The sequence below is a fragment of the Thunnus maccoyii genome, chromosome 10 (genome assembly GCF_910596095.1).
Source record: "Thunnus maccoyii chromosome 10, fThuMac1.1, whole genome shotgun sequence".
Taxonomy (NCBI): domain Eukaryota; kingdom Metazoa; phylum Chordata; class Actinopteri; order Scombriformes; family Scombridae; genus Thunnus; species Thunnus maccoyii.
In genome coordinates this window covers 30,417,709-30,441,697 of record NC_056542.1, presented here as the reverse complement: position 1 = coordinate 30,441,697, position 23,989 = coordinate 30,417,709, and the positions used below count along the sequence as shown (strand labels likewise).

Here is a 23,989-nt window from a genome sequence, read left to right as displayed (position 1 = left end):
CATGATGCTAGTTTCATGACGTATCCTCCTCCCCATCCTCCTGGCATGTCTCAATGTGCTAATGATTCCACTACAACCTGCAGCAAGTTGAGAAAAATGTAGACATGCAATTACAGCTTAAAAATCAGCTGGGATTGTCAGTGTGTGACAGTAGCCTTGAAACCTGGGGGGAGGGGGCGGGGGGGGTATGGCACAAGAGGCTGGCTTAACACCTGAATTTCAAAACAAAAGCGTGGTAATTCTTTACATCCTGTTCAGAGCCCCTATCTAGCACGTTTTATACACTTTTCATTCTCGTTTCAAATGTCTCAGGCCCTTCTACCGCTACTTGTCACGCTGTTGGCAAACTGTAGCATCTAAAGTGATAGATAGTAAATAGAGCAGGTAATCATTTTGACATCTGAAGAACGCTGTGGAAGCTGGAACACAATAAGGCGGTGACGTCTCAAGAGAGAATGCGGGTAAAAGCCGGCCAGACCTGACCCCGGACTTGCAAGAAGGCAAGAATAAGACAGACAGACACGCCACAGCTCTCCCGTTCTGCTCCGTTAATAAGCACGAACCCTGAGAAACTGACTGACGGAGGACTCGGAAAGGCTTAGAGCAGGTGAAAGTAACAGTGCCAGCACTTTTTGATGGGAGGTTTATGAGGGATTTTTCCTATGCGAATCCAAATGTTAATTGTATCGCCGGGGCATATTTCTCCTCTTTGTCCTGCCAGTGAATGAAGGAGCAACAGATGTTGAAAAGAAGCGTGGCACACAGGAGCAGCTGGGACACACTGATGCAGACGTCACTGATCAGAGAAGAGGGGGGGGGGGGTTAGTGCGTAAAAGAATATAAAATAGTATTGTACATGTGGGGTTGGTGTGTTCCAGTGTCTGAGACAATGAGTGAGAGAGAGAGAGAGATGGAGGGTGAGACAGAGAGGGAGGAGGGAGAGGAGAAATCTGCTGGCTCTCAGTGACGAGCAGAGCTGCTGTTGCTGAATATGGATGAGAGCCAGAGCTCCAGAATAAAGTGCAGCCCTCTCCCAGGCATCTCCTGCCTCATGTTGGCTCATATTAGCATGATGGCTAGGGGCTTCTCCACTGCTTTCAATATGAAAGAGACTAAAATCCCTCATTCTTAAACTGCTAACATGTTCTTGGCTGTCTATGATCGGACTAACTATTGCCATGTTTGATTAATATGCAAATGTAACAATTCCACAGAGCTCAAAAGTGCTTGTTCTGTCCGACCAACAGCACAAAACCAAGAAATATTCACTTAACTATCATAAGAAACAAGACTAAAAGTCTACAGCCATGCAATCAGCTCTGTACCTACACACAGCAGTGATTTGAGCCATATGCTAACATCTGCATGTAACATGCTCACAAAGAAAACACGCTGATGTTTAGCAGGTAAATAACAACCATGTTCACCATCCTAGTTTAGTGTGTTAGCATGCTAACATTTGCTAATTAGCACTAAACCCAAAGATACAGCTGAGGCTGCTGGGAATGTCATTCATTTTGCAGGTATTTGGAGTATTGAAGAAATAGAAATTTTGCCCAGATGATGGTACCAAACAAAAAGTCAGGTGATCACCAGGGTTATTACAATCTATTGTAAGGGGAACATCAATGTCTGTGCCAAATTTCAAGGTTATCCGTGCAACAGTTGAGATATTTTGGTTTGGATCAAAGCAGTGGATTCACTCTAAACCACAGATTGACTGATTAATCCATAAAATCAAGCAGATAGGATGGCAAAGGAAAACACTTCATGAAAACATGGTTCCAAGATGTTAAAAGAAAGAAAGAAAAAAATGAAAACAATCCTGAAATCCAAAAACACATCAATACAATTTAAGAAATAATAATCCCCACATGAAAGAACAAAGACAGCTACAGTAACAGTGCCATGGCAGATTTCACGTCTGTTACCTTATTCCATAAAAAAGTCCCAACCTGACTTCTATAAGTCCCTCTCTTATTTACAAACTGGCAGAAAGCTGTTCAACAACATGGCACCAGTGTAAAAAAAAAAAAAAAAGGGGAACTTCTGGCTCCATTATTCACTCGAGGTACTTTACATGAACACACACTGGCCCTGGTATTGGACCACTGTTATCTAAGAACACACACATTGAGGAGCGTTTGCATTGATAATACTGTATTTATAAAGTATACACATATGTCAACCTCATAGTGGCATAAGAAGGAGAGTCAGGGGATCAAAGTGGTAGACCAGCTGATGACAAACAGAATGGCATTGCTATCTGTGAAGACGCTAACATGGCTAAAAACACAAAAAGACCATATTAAAGAAATCAGTGCTTTGGTTAACCTGCTTCTTGCCTCATAACTATGACAACAGTAACCTATGCCAGACCTGAAAATAAATCCAAGCAGAGTGGAGATCATCCATCATTTCTCCTCTGCACATCTAATTAACAGAACAGTATATAATTACTCATGGGTTTGCCCTTGGGTCCTGTGTAACAACAGGAAACCAACACTAGATCTGATCCAGACCTATTTAGTGAGAGTATAAGCTTGTATGTTCCACATACAAACATTACAAACATGTTTGATCAGGGCTTGATTCAAGATTTACAAAAGAGAAGATGTATAATCTGCTCTTGCTCATTTTTTACGAGACAACGACTGTGCCTTGTTTGCCTCGGTGGAGAGATCATTCATCAACACAAATGCACCTAATGTCTACCTGAACTGCAAATGAAAATCCTGCTTTTCTCTGCATGACAAACTGCACATGAAGAGAAGGGCAAAACATCAATGTGATTATCTGCAAATATACAGCGAGTGTGTCCAAACCTTTGCCTGGTACTGTACATGTGAGAAACAAAAGGATAAATAAGCTTTTTAGGAATAACAAAAATGTGTCAGAGTTGCAGATTCTAAGGAAGAACAAATATATTTATCCACCCCCAGTTCTGGCAAAAACAATGTGACTGTACCATAAAAAAAGATATGCAGTCTGCTGTTAGAAACTGAATTCAAAAACAGTGATGTCAGTTAATAGCACCTATGTTACTTACAGCCACTTGAAACATCAGGAAAAGGCCAAGAAATCCCAAGACCACTCAAACAACCGGCGGAGCATTAAAAAGACTACAGACTTATTACCTGAGTGAGTCAAAGACGTGGCTCTGGTTCTCACAGCTAAACAAAAGGCTTAATGCTTGCTCTACAATTTCCACTCAGTGGCTCACCACAGTAGTCCATGTTGTACTTCCTGCTCTGAGTTGTGGATGTGACACTTATTAGCATTTAGAACATATCAAGAAACAGCGGTGCTGTTGTTAGCCTGCAGAGCCCACATCGCCTGGGCCCGTATTTGTGCACACCAGCAGTGAAATAACTTAAAAGTACTTTAGAATTACTCTAGATAGGTTTATTCATGTTCATTGAGCCATGTGTGTGATAATTTACAGGACAGCAGAAGGAATCAAGAGGCCAAGATAGTTGTTAGTTGTAATCAATGTTAAAAGTGAAATGCCTAAACACAGTTGAGGATTCTCCTCCAAAGAAATGAGATTTTATTTGAGTAAAAACTCTGCATTTTCACATCATTTTGAACCTTACAATATTCATAAACTAAAAACACTGGTTGTAGTTTTTTTACATCACACTCAGCAAGAAGAAAAGTGAAACAAATATGCTCACTGATGAAGCAATCACTATGTCCTGAAGTGACCCTCATTCAGAACAGGATTAGAATTGATTTATATTTTACATATAACTAAATATTATTTCCAGAGCAGCAACAATAATGTTTACAACAGCAAAGTCACTATATAAACTCAATAATATCTCACTGGAAACAAAAATAATATGTCAATAACATAAACAATACTTCTGACATGAAAATACTGAGTGAAGTTTAGAAAGAATGAAGAACACAGACATCAGTCACTATCAGTCCTTCCTCTGCTGCTGATGTGATTCACTGCTGCAGGTACTGCTGGCAGAGAGAGAGAGAGGGGCTGTTTGGAAGGGTGAGGGGGGGTTTCCAATAATTTGCCAAATTTGAAGATATGTGGCTAAGCTACACAGTTCAGCTACATACAGATGCTTTCATTTTAGCTTGTTCATAACAATTCTTTACTAGCCTAACCAGCACGCTGTGGTTATGTAAAACATGCTGGCGGCAGACGAGGGACTGCAGGCAAAGCAGTTGAAAATATCAGCGGTGGTCGTCATCGTTTAGCGGCAACAGTGTGATGTTGCTGAAAACATATAGGGGGAAACACTGAATGAATATTTTTTTCCATTAAAATAGTGACTCCTGGGAGAAAACTGTCATCTCAATTATGAGTGGAAAACATTTTGATTGTCACTTTGACCAGAATCATGCAGCCATAATAAACATGTTTCCTCCAGTCATGGTTTAGCAGTGAAAAGTGGGTTATATAACTATAAACAACCCCAGGCTCTCCTAAGGCCTGCTGCACTGTGTAAAATACACTAGACTAGTGATCTGCAGAACACACACTCCTTTACACACACAACCACACAAAAATCTCTCTTCTACCTACAACCTGACGGGTTGCCATTACATCTACTGTTACCGCTGCTCAGCTGGTGTTTGTGTTATTTATTCATCTGTATACAAAACCGTCTCTCGCATGAGTCTGCGTTTGTAGACGAGCACACAAGAATGACGTGCGCCGGAGATGTGGAAGGGGATGCAGGGGTGGTGGGGGGGTGGAGATAGAGACCCCCCACCCCAAGAGACTGCATGAGTACTACCTCGCACCTGGCTCACTCACACTAGCAGCATCCGTTACCATAGCAACACTTGCTCCCCATCTCAAATTAGAGAATGAAACCTTCCTCTGTCAGGCCCTCTGGCGAATCCGCACGTACGCGCTCGCACACGATTACACGGCGGCCCGACGCGTCAATATTTGTCTACAGTCTTTCTGCCTCACACAGCCCGGCAGAGTCAAGCATGTAAGCTTACAATTATATTTCACAATTAGGTTTTAAGTGGCGTTTTTTTCCCCAAGTGAATTACAAACAGAGGAAGCTTGTTGCACCAGCAATGCAAGCAGTCGGTAATGACTATAACTCCCTTCTGCTTGTATAAATATAACAAAGAATTGAAAACTATTAAAATAGCTGTCTGCACTCCCGTCTCTCTGTCAGCCACCTATAAGAGAAAACAAACAATGCTCTTAGAGGAAACAGGAAGGGGTGAACTCAGCCCCTTCTTACCCAATCCTTTTTTCTTCCCTACTCACGCTCATATTCTAAACTTATGGCTGAAATATGCTTTGACATCTTTCCCCTCCTAATTACCTTAAGTTAAGTATCTCTTCAGTGTTATGGTTGTGGTACTTCCTTTATCCCTTACACCCCTTTCTAAAATAATCTATCTTGTTCCACTTCTGTTATCCTCTTCCTCTCAATCCCCCTTCCCCCAACACATACATCCATCTGCTATCTCCTGAACATCCTCTTCCTCCTCCTCCTCCTCCTCCTTCTCCTCTCTGTATTACAGTGGCACCATGATGCTTTAATTAGCGACTGTGGGATTTGTCTCTTGGCGTCTTTTCCTCTCCTACTCTGTATTCAGGCGTTTTGCTCTGATAAACCACCAAGCAGCTTGAAAATGACAGCAGCCACAGCACCACTAACGGAGGGGGGGGGGACCGTGTTCAAAAGGAGCCAGACCGGATCTGCGCTAAGAAACGTGCATCACTCACTCCTCGTCACAGTTCGGTCCACTTCTACAGTCAATTAGGAGATAAATTAACACTGTATAATTAATAGCTTTGAGGATATTAAAATAATAGCTTTTCTTAGTGCCAGCACTCACTAAATAATCGAGGCCGCTGTGTTTTAAATGGTGTTACAGTGTTGACAGAAAAAAAAAAAGATCAGTTCTGCTGTTTTGAAAAGCTTTTCAACCAAATCAATAGTCCTCTTCAGCAGTTTGCTCAATCGCCACAGAAGTGTAAATGTTGAAACTTTCCATGATTCTTAGCACCTCTCACACATCTCTTTTGTATTGCCGTGGGTATACAGTGTGCATATCATATTCAAATAGTAAGGACTGGGCGAAAAGGCTGAAAAATTTAAATCAAACTTTTTTTTATGCATATGGATTATTCATGATTTTTTTTTTTTCTCTTGCACAAATGCAACAATACCAAAAGCCTTTAGCCAGTCTTGGATGGGCAAACCGAATCCTGCTTCACCGATTTTTATTATTCTTATATAAATATGTCTGCGTGTGCTCTCTAGCTTTTGGTTTGTCTCAAGGGTCCCAAAGGTGACATCACACTTCTTGTGATTTTTAATATTTGATTTCATTTAATAACTTGAGAGTGTAAATTCCCAGTTCTATTTGACTTTTTCTGTAGGTAAGGAATGTGTTGATTCCTTCTGGAGAAACATTATGTCAGCGGTTTATATTTAGAAAATGTTTCTTATCTACAGAATACATGGATGTGAAAGGAACAGGGAGAGAAAAGGAGAAATGCTTTTTATACAGTTGTGTTTAACCTTGGCTGAAACGGGATGCTTTTCTCAGCAACTGCACCATCAGCTCTACCAAGTATGGTCTATGGATCGCTATGGAGTCACACAGAGCTGCAACGATTAGTTGATTACAGAAAAAATGATGAAATTCTCTCATTCCAGCTTCTTAAATGTGAATATTTTCTGGTTTCTTTCTTCCTCTGTGATAGTAAACTGAAGTTGAGTTGTGGACTGTTGGTTGGGATGAAACAAGACATTTGAGGTTGCAACTTGGCCTTTGGAAAATACTTTTTTCACCATTTTCTAATATGTTTAAGACCACCCAACCGATCAAGAAAATAATCAACAGATTAATCGATAATGAAAATAATCATTAGTTGTAGCCTTAGTCTGTAGGTTACTATTTTCAGAAAGATATCCTTCTATTTCCATGTCAGCAATGAATTTATGGATACCAGTTAATACCATCACAAGAACAAGAATAGCTAGCATGGCAAACATGGTTAAACTACTACCAACCACTTTACAATAGATGACCTTTGACCACGGTCAGCAAAATTAACAGATGTTCATCTTCGGTACAACAACTAGTCAGCCTGTAGAGCCAAGTAGCCAACTAGGTCTACCCAGTAGCTTGTGGTGTGAACATAGAGAGTGATGTGCCTCATTCCACCCAGCAGCACCACATCTAAAGTTTCCTTGCAAGGCAGCTGGATTCGCGAGATCACGACATCACAAGATCAAGCGAGAATCCATGTCAGGCTTCAAGTTATGACCTTGTGTCTGAACCACCGGTGGTTTGGACCAATCAGCATCTTATGAGGATTCTCACATGATCTCATCTTATGAATCCAGCTGCTTCTCAAGGTAAGACAGTGATAGACAGATGGGTCATCAAATCACTTGCCAAGTATTTTTTGGAAGTGCCTGCCCTTTTCCAAACAGTTTCCAAGGACGACTTCTCAGATGGTTCTGTGTAACAAATCATCTGGCACATCAGGTTACCTCTAAAGTCCAGTTCAGACCAAAGATTCGCAAGGAAACACAACCATTTTACAGGGAAAAGTTGCAACGGTGTGAACTGGCCCATCTCAGCTCAACTCAAGCTGGCTGGTGGTGTTGCCATCGACTCAGCTTGTCAAGTCGCCAGTGGCTGCTTTTAGAACATAAGGCATGTCACCTGTTTAAACAGCCAATCAGCTCATAGCAAAGTCAGCTGGCCAAGTCAGTTACAAACTGTCAGCTGATCGAAATAACAGGAATAGCCCTGTCTGCATGACAAAAGAAATGACAAGTTCACGGCATAAATTTTCATGAGCCCCATGAGTAGTCTTCATGTTTTCACTGTTTCATCAATGCTAGAAATGCAACTGTAGCCAGTAACTCTCTATCACTATCCTCATTCATTTTTTAAGGCTCCAAATTATCCAGCTGCAAAAAAGCCCAAAAAGCTGGCAGTACAGAGTCGTTGCTATGGAAATGATACACCTTCTTGTCTGGTCACATTGGTGTAAACTGGAAGGTTAAGAACGTTGCAGACTGGTGCAATGCAAGTAGTTGCAAGTTTCAACTCGTCTCATTGTGAATCTTTGGTTTAAACTGACTTTAATTGGCCATGGATCACTGAAATGAATAATTTCACTTAATCACCTGTTTCCCTGTATGTCTGCTGTCCTTTGTGCAGCCTGGAATCACACTGTGATAATAATTAAAGCTATAGCTATAGCTAATTTGCCCTTTCATGACAACTGTACGGGGGGTGAATTTTTTAATAATTCACGTTTAAATTTTATTAAGCCACAAAGTTATGCATAATTAAGGACATGGCCACTTTGAGTGACACGTTGATAGTCGCTAGGTGGCTTGTTTCAGCAACCACGCTTCACTCGGCCCGCCTCAGCTCCACCTCTTTGCCCATTTTGGATTAGCCAGGAGTTAGGTGGATTCAGGCAGAGTCAGGCACTGTCAAGATTGCGACAGCCAGACACATCCACGTTGAGCTTCAAAACCGCTCTTCAGAAACCAATGGGTGACACCAAGGTGGCTCCATCCATATTTATGGGTTCACCATGTTTTTCTTGCAAGCGCTGGCCAGGACCTGGCTAAACTAATCTGAGCTCAGCTAACTTAAACTAAGCTAAGCTAAGGGTGAAAAATTTGCATGTATTGTGGGGCTGAACCGGGGACATAAGCCCTGCTTGCCATCAGACAGCTGTTGAGTGCCAGCCAATGCTGGAGGAAAGAGCCAAGGAGGAGAGCTGGAGAGTCCTGCGTTGCTGCTGCTGTCTCATCTTCTGGAGGAATAAACACCAGATTCTGCTCTGATCTGGAGCAGTTTACCGGAGAGAGGAGTTTATTTTTTAAACTTTTGGGATTAAGTGGATTTATCTTCAAACTCACTTCTCAACCGAGCCGGAGCTAAGTTAACATCAGAGTCAGTTCATTTCAGTTCAGTTCAGTCACTTTCTTATCCCAGATGGGACTGGTAGTCCAGGGCACAAGATAAAAAACCAACAAAAGTACAAAAAACAAGAACAAAAGTACAAAAAAAGTACAAAATACAATAATCTCTAAAATGCTAAATTACATGTGCAGATTAAGCAGGGTTATTGCACAGGGAACAAAGGAGTTTGCACTTGAACCAGGGTACTCTAAATCTACAGCCTGAGGGAAGAGTTTCAAACTCAAAGTGAAGGGGGTGGTTTGTGCAGTCTAATATAGACCTGGCCTTGCAGAGAACCTGCTGGTCAAAGATAGCCGTCAGGGGGGTCTGTGGGACACCTATCACCTTACCATTCACCTTCACAATATAGCTCAGGTGGTTTTTCCCCATGATGTTCAGGTTACCATACCAAGCAATCATAGAAGTAGTAAGCACAGATTCAATAAAACAAAGACATCATTTTCCTATCTACATTAAAAGCATTTATCTTCCTAAGTAAAAATGTTGCTGTTTGTTTCTCCAGGGTTCATGCTCAACAGTTACCATGGTATCAGGCACACCCCGTGGAAGAGAGGGGTGAAGGGGGTGAGGTGGGTGGGACAGGCACTCAAACCGGCCGTTCTGAACAGGGCTGTTTAGACAGGATGAGAAGGCTACTGTGGTACTTGATCCTTGAGGTATCTCAAAAACATTTCCAAACTCTGCCACTCTAACCCTGTCAAATGCAGACAAACTTATCCATGCCTTTATCTCCTCAAGACTAGACTATTGCAATACGCTCTTCACAGGGATCCCTAGCAGGAGCAGCCAGAAGCACCAGTACATTCAGAAAGGCGCTGCCAGGATCCTGATGAGAGTGCGAAAACATGAACACATAACATCAATTGTTTCCTGTTTCCATTGCGCTGGCTCCCTGTCTCCTCCAGATAGGTTGTAGTCAACAAAGTCCTGCTACTCACATACAAATTCATCAACAGACATGCACCTCTCTGCCTATGGGAATTCAGTGTTTTCCATACATAGGCTCGACTTGGGCAGCCTGCCCAGGTAGATTAAGCCCCGCCCAGGTAGATGATCATTTCATAATGCACAGACCAGCTGCTCTTCAGCCCATATAAGCATCTCGATTCTTATCTACTCTGATTTGGAATTGACTCTCATAAAATATTTAATGACTAAATAATTACCTTTGCGAGAACAACGTTACATATATTGTGAACGTTCTACATCATCAATCAGAGACTAACGTTAGTGGAGCGGAGCAGTGAACACACACATTAAACAACTTTAACCAACTCTGAGGTGAAGAAAATAACTCAGTCTGTGTCAGTGCTTGTTCTGTTTCACCTCAGAAACCCTGCACTTGCTCAGCGTGTTGGACAACGATGTCCCCGGAGCGAACGGTGCAGCAGAGCGGCTGCACTCCACTGCTGGAGATACGTTCATATCAACAAAGCAGAGCACTCCACCCAGAATAAAAAGGCTGCAGACCTTTTATCTTATCTGCCAGTTCTGTTTCATATTGTATTTCAGTCAACTAAGGACACCAGTGAATGGTTTGGCACACAGTAATACAAGAGCAAGAGACTGAAAATAGTGCCCCCTTTTTTATTCATTCAATCAAGAATTAGTTTTGAATCAAGAATCGATTCTGAATCGGAATGGAATCATGAGATTCCCAAAGATTCCCAGCCCTAAGCCCCAAGAACTCTTATCACCGTGAAAATGTCAGACAACAGGCTGTTGGGAAACCAAATTAGATCATTTCAGATAGAAATAAATACATTTATTCATAAACCTTTGACTAGTTTATTAGGCTACATTAGGCCCATCACACACCGCGCCACCCACTGCGCCACCCACCACTACAAGTAAATCTCAACCTGTGGGAAACACTGCGGAACTGATCACACCACTAACCTCCACCTGCACCCTCAGATCTGCCAGCAGCTTGCTCCTCTGGGCCCCCAGTACTAAACTCTACACCATAGGGGATTGAGCCTTCTGCTCTGCTGCACCATGCTTGTGAAACAGCTTTCCTAACCATCTGAGGGCAGCACAGACCCTAGACTCTTTAAAAAAAGAAAAAGGCCTAAAAACCTTTTTTTAATCTTAACTCTTATTACTATTTTCTTTTTTGTGTGTTCTATGTTATTAATACTGTAGCACTTTGAGTTTCACTATGAATGACAAGTGCGGTACAAAATAAATGTATTATTATTTATTATTACTGGTCATTGATGGATGCTGTATAACAGACATCAACATTGTGATGGAAAAATGTTTGGCACTGGCTGGTGAGAAGTTGTAGTTACTGTTTACTGGAATTTTTAAGAGGGGTGCAACTTGATGGTGTCAATGTCCACTTTAAATAAAGATCCAACAGGTATCTAGAGTGTATCCTTGAGTTAAAACTTTACAGGAATTAAACATTACATGAAAAAGACAGACACCAAAAATTAACAGTAGTATGCATAACATATGATTCACACAATTGTAATAATAAATGTTAAGTCCAAACTTCACTGTTTTTATGGATGATTATCATGATTAGAGGAGTAGAAACTGATAAACTGATATTGAAATCATGGCATGGAGAGTATGCCAGCACAGATACAGCATGTCAGTATCAAACTAACCTCACTTATAATGACAAGACAAATCCAACAGTTGCTCACACGGCATAAAATAAATGCTTTTTCCTCCAAGTAATAAAGTGTTATGACTGATTCACCTGGCAGCAACGTGGGCTAACTCATCCTGAAATTAAGTCTTGCAGTGGAACCTTTTGGCTCAGAGCGTTTTCTTGCCACCTGTCACCCCATCCATTCATATGTCTCTCACTTGGGAGCCCAGCTAGCTCTAACTAATCCCCACCATGACTGACTGACAGCTGACCATTTGCTCTCTCAGCCACCATGCCTAAGTAGGCCTCAATCCTTCCTTGGCTTTTTAAAAATCACTTTCACACACACACACACACACACACACACAGACATACAGACACGTATCAGGTTACAGACTGTCTTTTACTGAGTTCCTATGCTTTCAAACACATTCAAGAAATACAAGAGAAACACCGAGGCCTGCCAGGTATGGACATCTAGTCATTGCAGACACACTTTATAGGAAAAGTACAAAAATTTGGAACTAGAGCGAGACACAAAAGGTTGATCAAAGTAAAAGTGCTATGGGAGGGAGAAGGGAGAATTCTCACATGTACCGTGCCTCTGATGCTCATGGGAATATCATGTTGTACCTGATATAGAGAACTAGACCCGACCTGCCAACTCCTTGAGTCATTAGTAACACTGGCATTAATAGAAAGTAGACTGCATGTATAGCACCCTCCTCAACATTCCCATGCAACACTCCGCCGTAGCCTTTTTCTCTCACTTGGCTGCAGGGCTTCTTCTCCTGAGTGAGATAAGTGGCAGACACATACACACCCTGATACGCACTTACAGTACATTTCCCTTGACAGTTTAACAGACTCCATAGGCTCATAACCTTTCAACCAGTCAATCTACATGTATGCAAGTCCCAACAACACCAGTACAGTGATCTAGACAAGAGTGTTACAATCCAAAGGAGTGCGGTATCGTACCATAAGAAAAGCAGCAGAAGGTTGCCTTTTATTTCCTTGAACAAAAGTGTTAAGCAACCATCACAAACAACTTCGCAGCTTGCTTCCCCATTCTCTACATTCTTTGAAATGTTTTTGGTATGACAGGTATTGGGTGGCTTCAGCACACCGACGCTTTGCACGACTATGATATAACTTGGCTGCAGACAAGCTTGGCCTGTGAGAAGAACTGGCCTAGTTCAATAAGGATCTCACTGGTTAAGAAAAGTTTTTCAGACTCCTCCTGCTCTCAAAACATTTCTCCACTTCCTGGAAAATTTTATACAACCTCATAGCAAGAGGCGTCATGCTCCATTTATCAATCTACTGAGTACATGATGCTTTACTTACATTAACACACAGTAGCCAATAATGCTAAAACTGTTTATTTACTTTAAATCAATCAGCATTGATTAAGGTCTAGTTATGATTATGTGAGTAACAAGAGTGAAAACATATACCATAATCTATGGCTGAACAAACAGGAAAATATTTAATTGTAATGTTTCTGATCAATTATGCTTACTTACTTACCTTTTAAGTAAACTTGCCCAGTTTTCTATTGAAAAACTGATCAATTTAGCCAACATTTATTGATATAACAGTGTTATACTTGACGTAAAAATATCTAAATTTAACCATGACATTCAACTGATATTGATTTATAACGGCTGTAAAGTTGTCCAACTGTTTGGGAAGACACACCCGGCAATGTTTTGATATCTAAATGATGACACCTAATTGAGTTAAGCTTGCAGCAGGTTAATGCTAGCAGTAGGTTAATTAGTTGCTTGAGCTACCATTAGCTTCACAGAAGGGTCAGGCTTTGTCACAACCCTGAATACAGCTGCTTCAGTTTAACAGTTTTTAAGGTGATGAGCTTAAAAAAAAAGATGCGATGTGTTTTAAAAGTTGAACTAGACTGGCTTTCTCTTACACGTAACTACTACTGATCTGATATTAGGTGATAACCTTGACTGTTAATGTAGAGATAACTGAGTTTTTCAAAATGATGGCATGATGTTTGCTTTCCCACAAAACCATCTTTGGGCAAATGTAAATGTAAAAACATCACACTAAACATATTAACCAGACGCTGTTGTTTGGCCCACTTGCAGGATTAATGTTAATTAACTAGAGTTTTATAAACTTCACTTAGACTTCATCTTTCATGAGTTCAATTATTATATGTAATTGCACTCTCTTCAAGTGCAATTTCAATATAAACAATCATTCAGCCCTGCCATACTCATGTTCCATTAAGGAATACGCTGAGGAAGAAGTAAGCCTTACATTTACTGTATGAAAGTGAAGTATATGCAACGTGTAGCTCAACTTTTAAGTTCCTTATTTAAAGGTGTCAAGCGGGTGAACATAACTACCATATATATAGTATAATTAACAGCAGAGTTACTAATGCAGTGTCACGTTCAGAAATGCGAGCACACGTTGTGTTTTCATCCAGCTGCCATATGTCGGCCTCCCTGATGAACCTGTTTGTCCACGCACAATTCCTACAAACCTCCACTCAGTCGGTCTGAGGTGCTGGGTTACGCAACACTGTTCTATTTGCACATGCCTCTTTGACACCTCCAAGTGACTGGAAAACTGCTGTACTAAAGCGTGTGCATCTGTGCGTGTGTGTGTGTGTACATCTTTCCATCCCGGGCCTGCCATTACAAAATGCCTTAGGCACAGAGCAAATGCAGGTCAGAGATAAATAAAAGCGGTCAGTGGTGTAGAGTGTGAATGTGAATTTGAATAATACGTTTTGTGTGTGCGTAGTCCAAAAACACACAGTCCTCTCCTGGCTGATTTGTAATAGCGGCAGCACCTGTCATTCACAAGGACACGACTCTTCATTTGCATCGTATAGTCTGTTCACACGGTGGTTGTATTAATGAACAAAAAATGAACAGAGCAAATGGAAACAGATCAGAAAACAAGGAGGCTTTGGACTAAAATATGAGCAAATATAATTATCAAACAGAGGGAATTAGAAATAAAGGCATTTCTCTCTCTCTAATATAAGCCTGCTTCCACTAGAGCCTGTTTTTTAGTGTTTTTGATATTCCTAATTGAAGTTCATTTAACAAAACTCATAAAAATGTTCCCTGTTTCTTCTTATATTAAAAAAACAAACAAAAACCCCCCCCAAAAAACAAAAATGAAGTATGAACTAAAGCATGAATTTGGAGAATTGTTACATCACTTGTAAATATAAAGGCTAAACCAAAGATGATTTAAATATGTATTAAACTCCAACTCTTGTTTCCACCGAATCTAATCTGATGGTAGCAAGACAAAAGCCAGCAGGGCTGTTGGAGGCTTTTTGTGACCCGAATGAACACATCTGTAATACTTAGTCAAAAGAACCAGTGCGTTATGTAATATTAAAGTCAGAAAGAACAGAGATAGAAAAGGTTGTCATTTACATTTTTCACAGTTCATGTAACAACATAATGTACTGCAATCTAAATAAATTGTTCGCATAGCGAAGAAAGTTATTTTTAGATCCCGTCTTGGCCACGTAGCACCACTGGATGTGTAAGAAAATGTGCACATAAAGCAGTCTGAGCACATCAATATCATCATCATTTAGTCTTAATGCTCAGCTTATTGTCAATAAACACAGTGTCAGATATGATACAGAGGATCTCATTCTCAGCTTCATGTGAAAATGACTGTTCTTGAGCATGTAATCCTTTCTTCGTACTCATCCCTTGCAGAGAGATTTATAAACATTTTGTTCAGGATGGAAAATGGTATAGATAATGAGGAAGCTGGTCTTTGGTCCCATTGGTAGGAAGCCAATGAACAAGTTCTAATCAAAGCCAGCCAGTCTGTGTCAACACAGGACTGTTAAATCGCTGCATCCTGCCTCCCTCTCATCCTCTCCTGGCCCATTCCAAACAATAGCATGGATTAACTGTTCTTCCATCTACTGGCAGCAGGCTACAGTAACCAGGACCGCAATTAAGAGCCCCTCTGGCTGCTCTCTAGAGACACTGTTCTGATGCCCTTTCAGTGCAGATGCCATGGCTTGCCGAACAGCTCTGCAGGACGCTGAACAGGCAAACGTAACAGTAAACAGGTTGATATGGGTCATCGATGGCTCTTGTAGACAGCAAGGCTTTTTGTAAGTCAAAGGCTTTGCACTGGCTGAAGAGTGTAGAAAAACATATGGATCAAAATGTAGTTAATGCGCACCATCCTGTCTCCACTGAGGTTTAAATTAAGAAGAAACACAAAGACAAAAATACGATTACATTTTACAGGTGAGGTCATTTTGATATTCCAGAAGTGCCTAAAAACACACACCGATTTTGCCTTCAACTAAGTGCAGCAGATAAAAAGGCCTTTGCTCCCCAGGGATGGGCACTAGAAAACCAAAAGTAAACCTAACTGTGGCCTGGATTGCACATGTGCAAAAAAAATAAGTACTTTCACCTCACTACATTAATTTTCTGAGCAACAAACACACCAGACTAATGGCTCTGACCACAGCATCACGAGCTCCACAACAGCTGCTGCAGCACTCGACTGAACTGCACTGTGGTGCGCAGAAGAGTGCCAGCAAAAAAACACAGACCCAGAGAACGGCCATCAATGGCTCCGAGTGCTCTCAACACAACAACTGTAGAGAGCTGCGGCCTGTATAACACAAGCAAAAGTAGAACATATGCAATTACTATTAGTACCTCAGAGAACATCACACACACGACAGCTACCTGGCGGACGGTGCAGATCGTTAGGCTCACTAAACAAGTCTGCTCAGCACAATATAAAGTACAGTGAGCCGCATGTGGACAGTGACTGTCAATGATTCTGAATGCAGAGAGGCAAACATCCTCTCAGTGCAGATGGTGGTACATTTCAAATCATTGGAAAGGAGAAGGGATGTCATACAGCTACATAAAGGCTCCCTGCTGAGCTCCTGGTGTACTTTGGACCTTCATTTACAATATCACTGTGATAAAATACACTGGGCACAGCATAATGGCTAGTATTTACAATATGTCCATACAGGTACAATATCGCTGTCAATATCACTGGTGTGTTTTTAATGCATATTGAAAAAAAGCTGTTGTGTACATGCCTTCAGGTGTGGACACATTTACCCATAAAGGCTATGGTAAGGTATGAGTACTCTCCACTTCTAAGGCTGGTATTGTTTGACGTTTTTACTAGTGCCAATACAAGAGCTTCTGCACAAAAACAATACCTTACTGTGACAAATAGAAACATGTTTTCCTTCATAACTTTTTAAAATTAACACTTAAAAGATGCCAAACATCTTGAATGAATCGTCATATAAAAAAGAAGAAGAACTATCTGATCAAAGGAAGTCAACAAGATTACAAATCTGACCAAACATGAGATTTCACTGGTTTGGTACCCTGTCCTACTGGTCAAATATGATTCTGTAATTTCACTATAATGACGACCAAAGATAGAGCAAAAATGCAAGGACTTAATACAGGATTGATCAAACAGCAAACTAATTGTAAACACCTCCTTGCATCTGGTCTTATGAAGTCATATTTGTAGTCTTGCTCCCCACATAGGAATCTGTTAGTTGTAATACCTAAACTTCACATTTAAGCAAAACAGAACTACATGGATAATCAGGATACAGTTCATATTACAGGTATTGAGATTAAGCAGCCCTTCCTTCTATACGAGCCTTGTGTTTCCTGACCCTCAGATCTCTATGCACAACATCCAGCTATCAAGAGCTAACATGGACAATTTGGCATAAAATACTTCTAAGCCAGCCTTTCATTCAGACCATCTTCATGTTTCATGTTATACTCTTCATTGCCTAGCTCAAAGATAAGGTAAAGATTCCAAGCTTCATGCAGTGGACTTCCTTCCTTATGGACAACTGCTCAAAAATACAGGGCAGAGCAATATACCATTTCCTTCACTGTACAGGCTCCCACATGCTCTATCCAGGTTCTTAGAGTAAGTATATGTGGAGTCGGTGTATGTAAAATACAACGAGAAAGTAACCACAGTTTCCTCATTGTGTCTTGCCTCAGTCACACCTATTTAGTTTTTGAGAACTGTGACCAAAAAAAGGGGAAGTAAATATTATCTAGTTGACTGCCTCTGAAAGCATTTTCTGGGCGCATAAACAATCATGAGACCAATTTCAGACTCCTTTAAGATTAGCACCACATGAACAACCACACTGGGTGAAAAACAAGCTCAACTAGCCACATCTCATTACCCATTTCAAAAGCTGGACTTAGTCCCGTGTTTTTGTCATCATGGAAGCTACTTGATGAGAAAGATATCATATCAGTCATGGAAGGACACACAATCTGTCTGTCTGGACTCTGTGAGCCCTCATAGAAAATCAATGAGCCAGTTAATTTAGTGCAATGGGACACCCAGGGACATGAGTGCTAGTAGAGCTGACCTTGTCGCACATGGCCTATGGCAGCCTGATCAGTGTCAAGTACTGTTAGCAACATACTGCTGGACACACAGCTTGATACTTAGAACAAGTCCAACTTTCCATATTCTGTTGCATCGGCCCCTGGTGCATGATTGATGGCTGTTCTGGACCGAGACCTTCTAAACACAAAACAAGCCACGGTGAACATGTGTTCGGGCTCTGTAAGCGAACTAACAGCCAAGGTGTTAAATCAAGGTGTGACAAAAATGTGTGAAACAGGTGCTAGCCACGTTGCCAACCTCAGTGCACCACCGTGCAGACGCAGGGTTTTAATATGACTTTGATAAAGATATCCTGTGTTGTTTGATGTCAAAAGCCTGTGATTTGACACAGAGACAGGCTGTTTTGGGAGGTGGGGAGTAGCTAATAAGTGGACTGGACATTGAATTGTTGCCAAAGGCAACAAGCCTGGTCCATCCAACTTAAAACAATCAATGGATCATACAAGATAATTTAACTGCGCTGCCTGTGTGAGAGTACCACAACTCTATAAATAGCCTGAATCAAAGTTCTAGTTCACATCCTGTCTGGTAATACTGCACTGTAACTGTCTGCACTTTTCTAATTAACAGTGTGACTCATTTCATTATTTTAACATTGTTCATCAGCCTACGTTTTGCATACCTACAGCTGGAGCATCATACTCATCACCCAGTAGTATTTCCGGTGCCGAGTATGCCAGAGATCCACAACTGGTTGTCAGCTTTTTCCCCGGTTGAAACTTGTTACTGAATCCAAAGTCAGTGAGCTTGACCAGCCCTTGTTTCTCAAAGAACACCACATTCTCTGGCTTGAGGTCCCTGTGCACCACATGCAGCCGATGGCAGTAGGAGATAGCATGGACAATCTGGGCAAAATATTTCTTAGCCAGCTCTTCATTCAGACCCTCCTCATGTTTCATGATGTAGTCAAACATATCACCTCCATCACCTAGCTCCAAGATGAGGTAAAGCTTGGTCTGAGTGTCTATCACTTCATACAGGCGCACAATGTTGGGGTGTTGGACCAGCTTCATGCAGCGGACTTCCTGGAAAAGGTGACCTGTGGCCACTGTGTCCAGCTTAGTCTTGTCGATCACCTTTACCGCCACTTTCTCCCCTGTGAAGACATGTCGCGCCAGCTTGACCACAGCAAAGTGGCCACGGCCCAGCGTCTTGTCCAGGTCATACAGGCCAGCGATCTTGCCATCATACCCCCGCTTGAAGCCTGCCATAGCTGGAGAGGGCGATGGGGACAGGGGAGCCCCCACTGTAGGCAGGGGCGGGTTAGCTGAGTTGTGTGGGTCCAGGTTAGTTCAGTTCATCGAAGGCCGAAGGGGAAACCCATGGCTCCAGCTTCCTAAAACATATAAGACACGCAAAATTACTGCAGTTCCAATAAACACTGATTACATTACATAGGCAAAGTTGGACCATAAAACTGAACAGGACATTAAAGAGTCCCTATAAAATGTAAAATATTTTCCAACGTTTGGCACACAGCACTAATGCACCTGCCTCCTCCCTTACCCAGAGTGAAGCATTGAGCAGAATAACGCTTGGACATATTACAGAATGAAAGAAGGCTCCATTAAGAGTATTAAACACAGATTATAAGAGCAAAATAATGTACATGTTGATATATGAGACGGCATGCTTAAATCCCCAGCAGGCTGAACAGAAAAGAGGCGTTGGGCTTGTTTTGACAGGATGTGCCGCACTAGCTCATTTATCCTGATGTGCTGCCCCGTGCTGCTACAATTAACCAAGTAAAACTTTCCTTAAACTATCATGAAAGGCTTCCAACAGTCTCATGTTTAGATAAGTGTTTGAGTTTGACAGACTTATCCAGAAGTCAGCTGCATGACGGGCCCGGTTAGCCTAACGTTACCAGGGGGCTAGTTCTCGTTGTTCATTGATTGATCGACGCTAGCTTACTGGCTGACTGACGTTAACTGGTTTCGTTATTTAACGTTAGAACGTCGCCCGCTTATTCACAAAGCCAGCCAACAATAATCTCAACCCAAAAACATTTTAAGATGCATACCAGAGCGCTGGCTACTGGCCTACAGGTACACAGGTGCTGCTTTAGACACCACACAGCTAGCCATAGTTAGCACGTAGCATGTAGCAAGCTAAAGTTACTACGGCTCGCTCAGCTCACCTCTCCAGCGGCTTTTCGGTAAACATAAAGCCCCGAGTCCGGTCTTCACCGGGTACTTTGGGTCCTTCGGGTGCTGCCTCCTGAACCTTATCGCAAATTATCAGAGAAGACGAGGGTGGTACAGCCTCTTCGATGTGACAGCGGCACTCAGGAGGTGCCTATGCCCAGGGTTCATACGTGAAACGAGGCATTGCATCGCTGGCAGCGGCGCTCTGATCGAACTCGTTGTTTCCTCCCAGCCGAGGCGGTGATGCTGCCTTCACGTGCTGGAAAAAGTGTCGACATTTCCATATAGCCTGTAGCTATGATCATAGTAGGACATTACACAAGTGTTTAAAAATAGCTGCATTTCCACTGTCCAAGAGACATACATCTCAAACAACCTTTTATTAGGAGATTATGTATATATATACACCATATAAGAGATAAATATATTTCTCATAATTAATTTAATAGTATATCCTACATGTTGCATGTTTAATTGGCAGCTGTGATCAACTGTTTTCTTAATTGAACAGTTTTTGTTATAATTTTACAAAAAGCGCTTACCTGCGTGGCAATTGTAGGCTATACAGCCTATTCACAATTTGAAAACTAGGAGTGAGGACTTTACGAGGACTACCTGAATGCAGCATAACAGCATCACCAACCGCATTCAACTCTGACGTCAAACAAAGTCTTGATTTGGAAAGGTTATTCAACAAATAGGCTCTTTTTTTTTTACAAAACAATGAATTATACATTATAAATAAGTGTAAAATTGATAAAGACGACCTCTTGGCTGCAACGGAAGAGAAAGTAAAACGGCGTGTTTTGAAATTATGTATAGTACGATATGCAACGTTTAATCACAGTGTAATTCAACACAAATATACCAACATCCGACAAGACTTCAGTGTAATGATGAGCAACCTTGAAAATAATATGCGTCCCATACAACAAGATCTCCTCAGTCATACGTTTTTTGTGCATTGGATTCATTGCCTGATAGTGTTGCTTGGTCTTCCCAATGAACGGCATGTAGTGACATCTAGTGACAGACAAAAAAAAACATCTGTTAGGGCCTTTACTTGTGTGATCTTTCTCTGATGGGATGTTTAAAGTGACTTAAAAAGAAAAAAGAGGTCTGAGTCTGGAAGCATCATTGGTTGTTTTAACATAGAGACGGAAACGTTCCTGGCTAAAATGTTTTTTTTTTTTAATGACACAGAGTAGGCTTCTTTTAACCTATTAATCATCTGAGAAATATCTGCACCTGCACCTACGTTGAGTTACCAATGGACAAGTTCCCTCACAATACATTTGTTTTCCTTTGCATTCCCTTTTTCATGCACTCACAGAAAGTAATGTGCTTCCTCATAACAGTTTGTGCAGATTCTCTTTTTGCATGCCATGATTCAACTATCAACTGAATAATTTTTTATTTGAGCTTGGCCCTATAGGTTTTCTACTGTATTTACAATAATGAACAATAACTAAAACATATAATTCAAAGGGTGTCATTTAAGTTTTGACCATGTACAACAAGGGTGCAGGGAACCCAACGAATATTCAAATATATAGTATATCTAAATATATATTTACAGAGAGGTGACCACAAGTTATCAGAACAGATATTTTCTCAACAGCAAGAGCACAGGTGTAATTAATAACAGCATTACACATGCCCATGATGAGCCAGCATCCACAACATCAGGGCCTGTCAGCTTGCACATGTAATGGGAATTCAGCCATAATCAATGTCAGTAGTTACATCTGTGCTTTTCCTGCGACGACAAGTTAAAATGCCTGTTGTGAAAAAGGCTTGTTAAAGGAAAATACCTCACGAAATGTGTAAAGAAACATAACAAATATAGCTGTTTCCATACAGTTGCACTGCATGATACAGCTAAGCAATTAAAATCCTATTTTGCTCTGTGCCAACTATAAAAATGCTGAACAGGTCCTCGATTAATGATCGAGATGGCAAGAGGAAAAATTCTGTGATTTTGAGTTGATAATTGGAGGTTCATAAACATCACCATATTCTGACCGTACAGTGTAGGGGTCAAGTGGCTCTGCTACTGTATGTTGTGGATACATGGTTTGGTTCTACCTATGATGGAGCATTCTCTATCCTGATGGTGGTGGTCTCTTCCAGGCTGATAATGCCTCCATCCATAGGGCACGACTGAATGGTTTGGTAAGTATGAAAATGATGTGAATCATATGCTATGACCCTCACAGCCTCCAGATCTCAACTCGACTGAACATCTATAGAAGATTTTGGAGCAGCCTGTGAGCAAACGCTCTCCTCCACCATCATCATGTTGGTTTTTCATTTTATTTGTCACCCATCTGTAGGTATTTTTTGTTTCAACCATAGCTTAAAAGACAAGGACAAGGAGACCATGTCTTCAATATTTTTGTATGTTGAGATTTAAAGTAGCTGTGTACATTATGTTGCACTCAGCAATAAAAAAAAACCCCCAAAAAACAATACTGGCAGTGTTGCTTGCATTTCTTTTTTCAGACTCAAGATGGGAGTGTTGCTTTGTATTTGAGTTCCACTTCCCTGTACTTACTGGATACATTGCTCTAAAATAAGAATTACAGTTTGCTATATCATTTAATTTAATCTATTTTGCACCTTTTGCCTTCACTGAGCACAATAAGAACTTCAGAAAAAAGAGATAAGGATACTTAATACATAGACAAATGTATAATTACCATAATATACCTCAATTATAATAACTACAACAATGTGAACCTTTTCATTTTCTTATTTAATTTCATTTCACACTCTGCAAATATCTCTCAGTACCTTCATACTTCATTATTAAAAAAAAAGAAATGGAACTCACCCACTGCACACACAAGATAACATCAGCCACACACAGACACACAGACACACAAACACACACACACACAGAGGCGCACGAACAGATGATATTTACATTCCCCATGCATTAATGAAGGTCACCCATGCTAGTATCTACCTCAACTGTGACTCCTTCTATTCCTGCGTCAGCTGGGTAGATCAACATCCAAAGCTTGAAATGTTAACTGCCTGGTGACGAACAGAAACACCAGACAGTCAATGCTCTCATCAACAAGAAGTTGTGTTTTTCTGAAATACATTTTGTGACTGATATTGGGTGAAGTACAGACAACCTGTAGGCTTAAACAGGGACCTTCTGGGTGTCTGAATCTCTTTTCAGTGTCAAGGCATTTTGAAAGTCCAGTGCTTTTTGATGACAAACTTCACTGTCAGATTTCATGTAATTTGATTTAAGTTTGCAGATGAGGCTTTAGTTTAGAGATGTCTTACTGTTTTACACATTGGCAGTAATTCTGGTCTCTCTTCTGCAGATATCTATTGTGTATATGTGAAGGTTTAAATTGAATCCTTCTGACTTAGTGAGGGAAAACTACTCCTAACATCAGTGTGATTTCCCGCCTTATCTTTTACCCTTGTGTGCATTCCCCATTACGCTGAAATGAAACCACTTTGCTCGACTTTAACATCTTATTGATCATTTTTGAGCACAGCCAGGTCTGGGTATCAGCCCAGGTGATAGTGCAATCTCTTCCCTCACTATAAGCAGTTTGAATTACTCGGCTATTTCTCCTCTGGCCGTCCCTCAGTCTAGACACCAGAATAATAAAGACTGATGATATTTATCACCTTGCTTTTGTACCTGTTTGTCATTTTATTGTTTAATGTTTGCTTCTTTTTATTATGTGACATGCTTCATGTTTTTATTTATTTCTTTTAATACATTATACTCGTGACACACAAGTATAGGTGTATGTAGACCTATTTTATTCAA

The 23,989-nt window shown here is 41.0% G+C and overlaps 1 protein-coding gene across 1 annotated transcript in view; it reads right to left on the bottom strand.

Annotated features, from left to right (window-relative positions):
• The window catches only part of snrka (SNF related kinase a), a 55,708-nt gene extending 35,282 nt beyond the window's left edge, over positions 1-20,426 (bottom strand). Inside the window, exons 1-2 of the mRNA XM_042423760.1 lie at positions 20,178-20,426; positions 18,660-19,373 (exon numbers count right to left, since the gene is read on the bottom strand). Of these exons, the coding sequence (XP_042279694.1) occupies positions 18,660-19,248 (589 nt within the window). The 5' untranslated portion in view covers positions 19,249-19,373; positions 20,178-20,426. The remainder of the gene's footprint in view (positions 1-18,659; positions 19,374-20,177) is intronic.
• Positions 20,427-23,989: the final 3,563 nt, after the last annotated feature.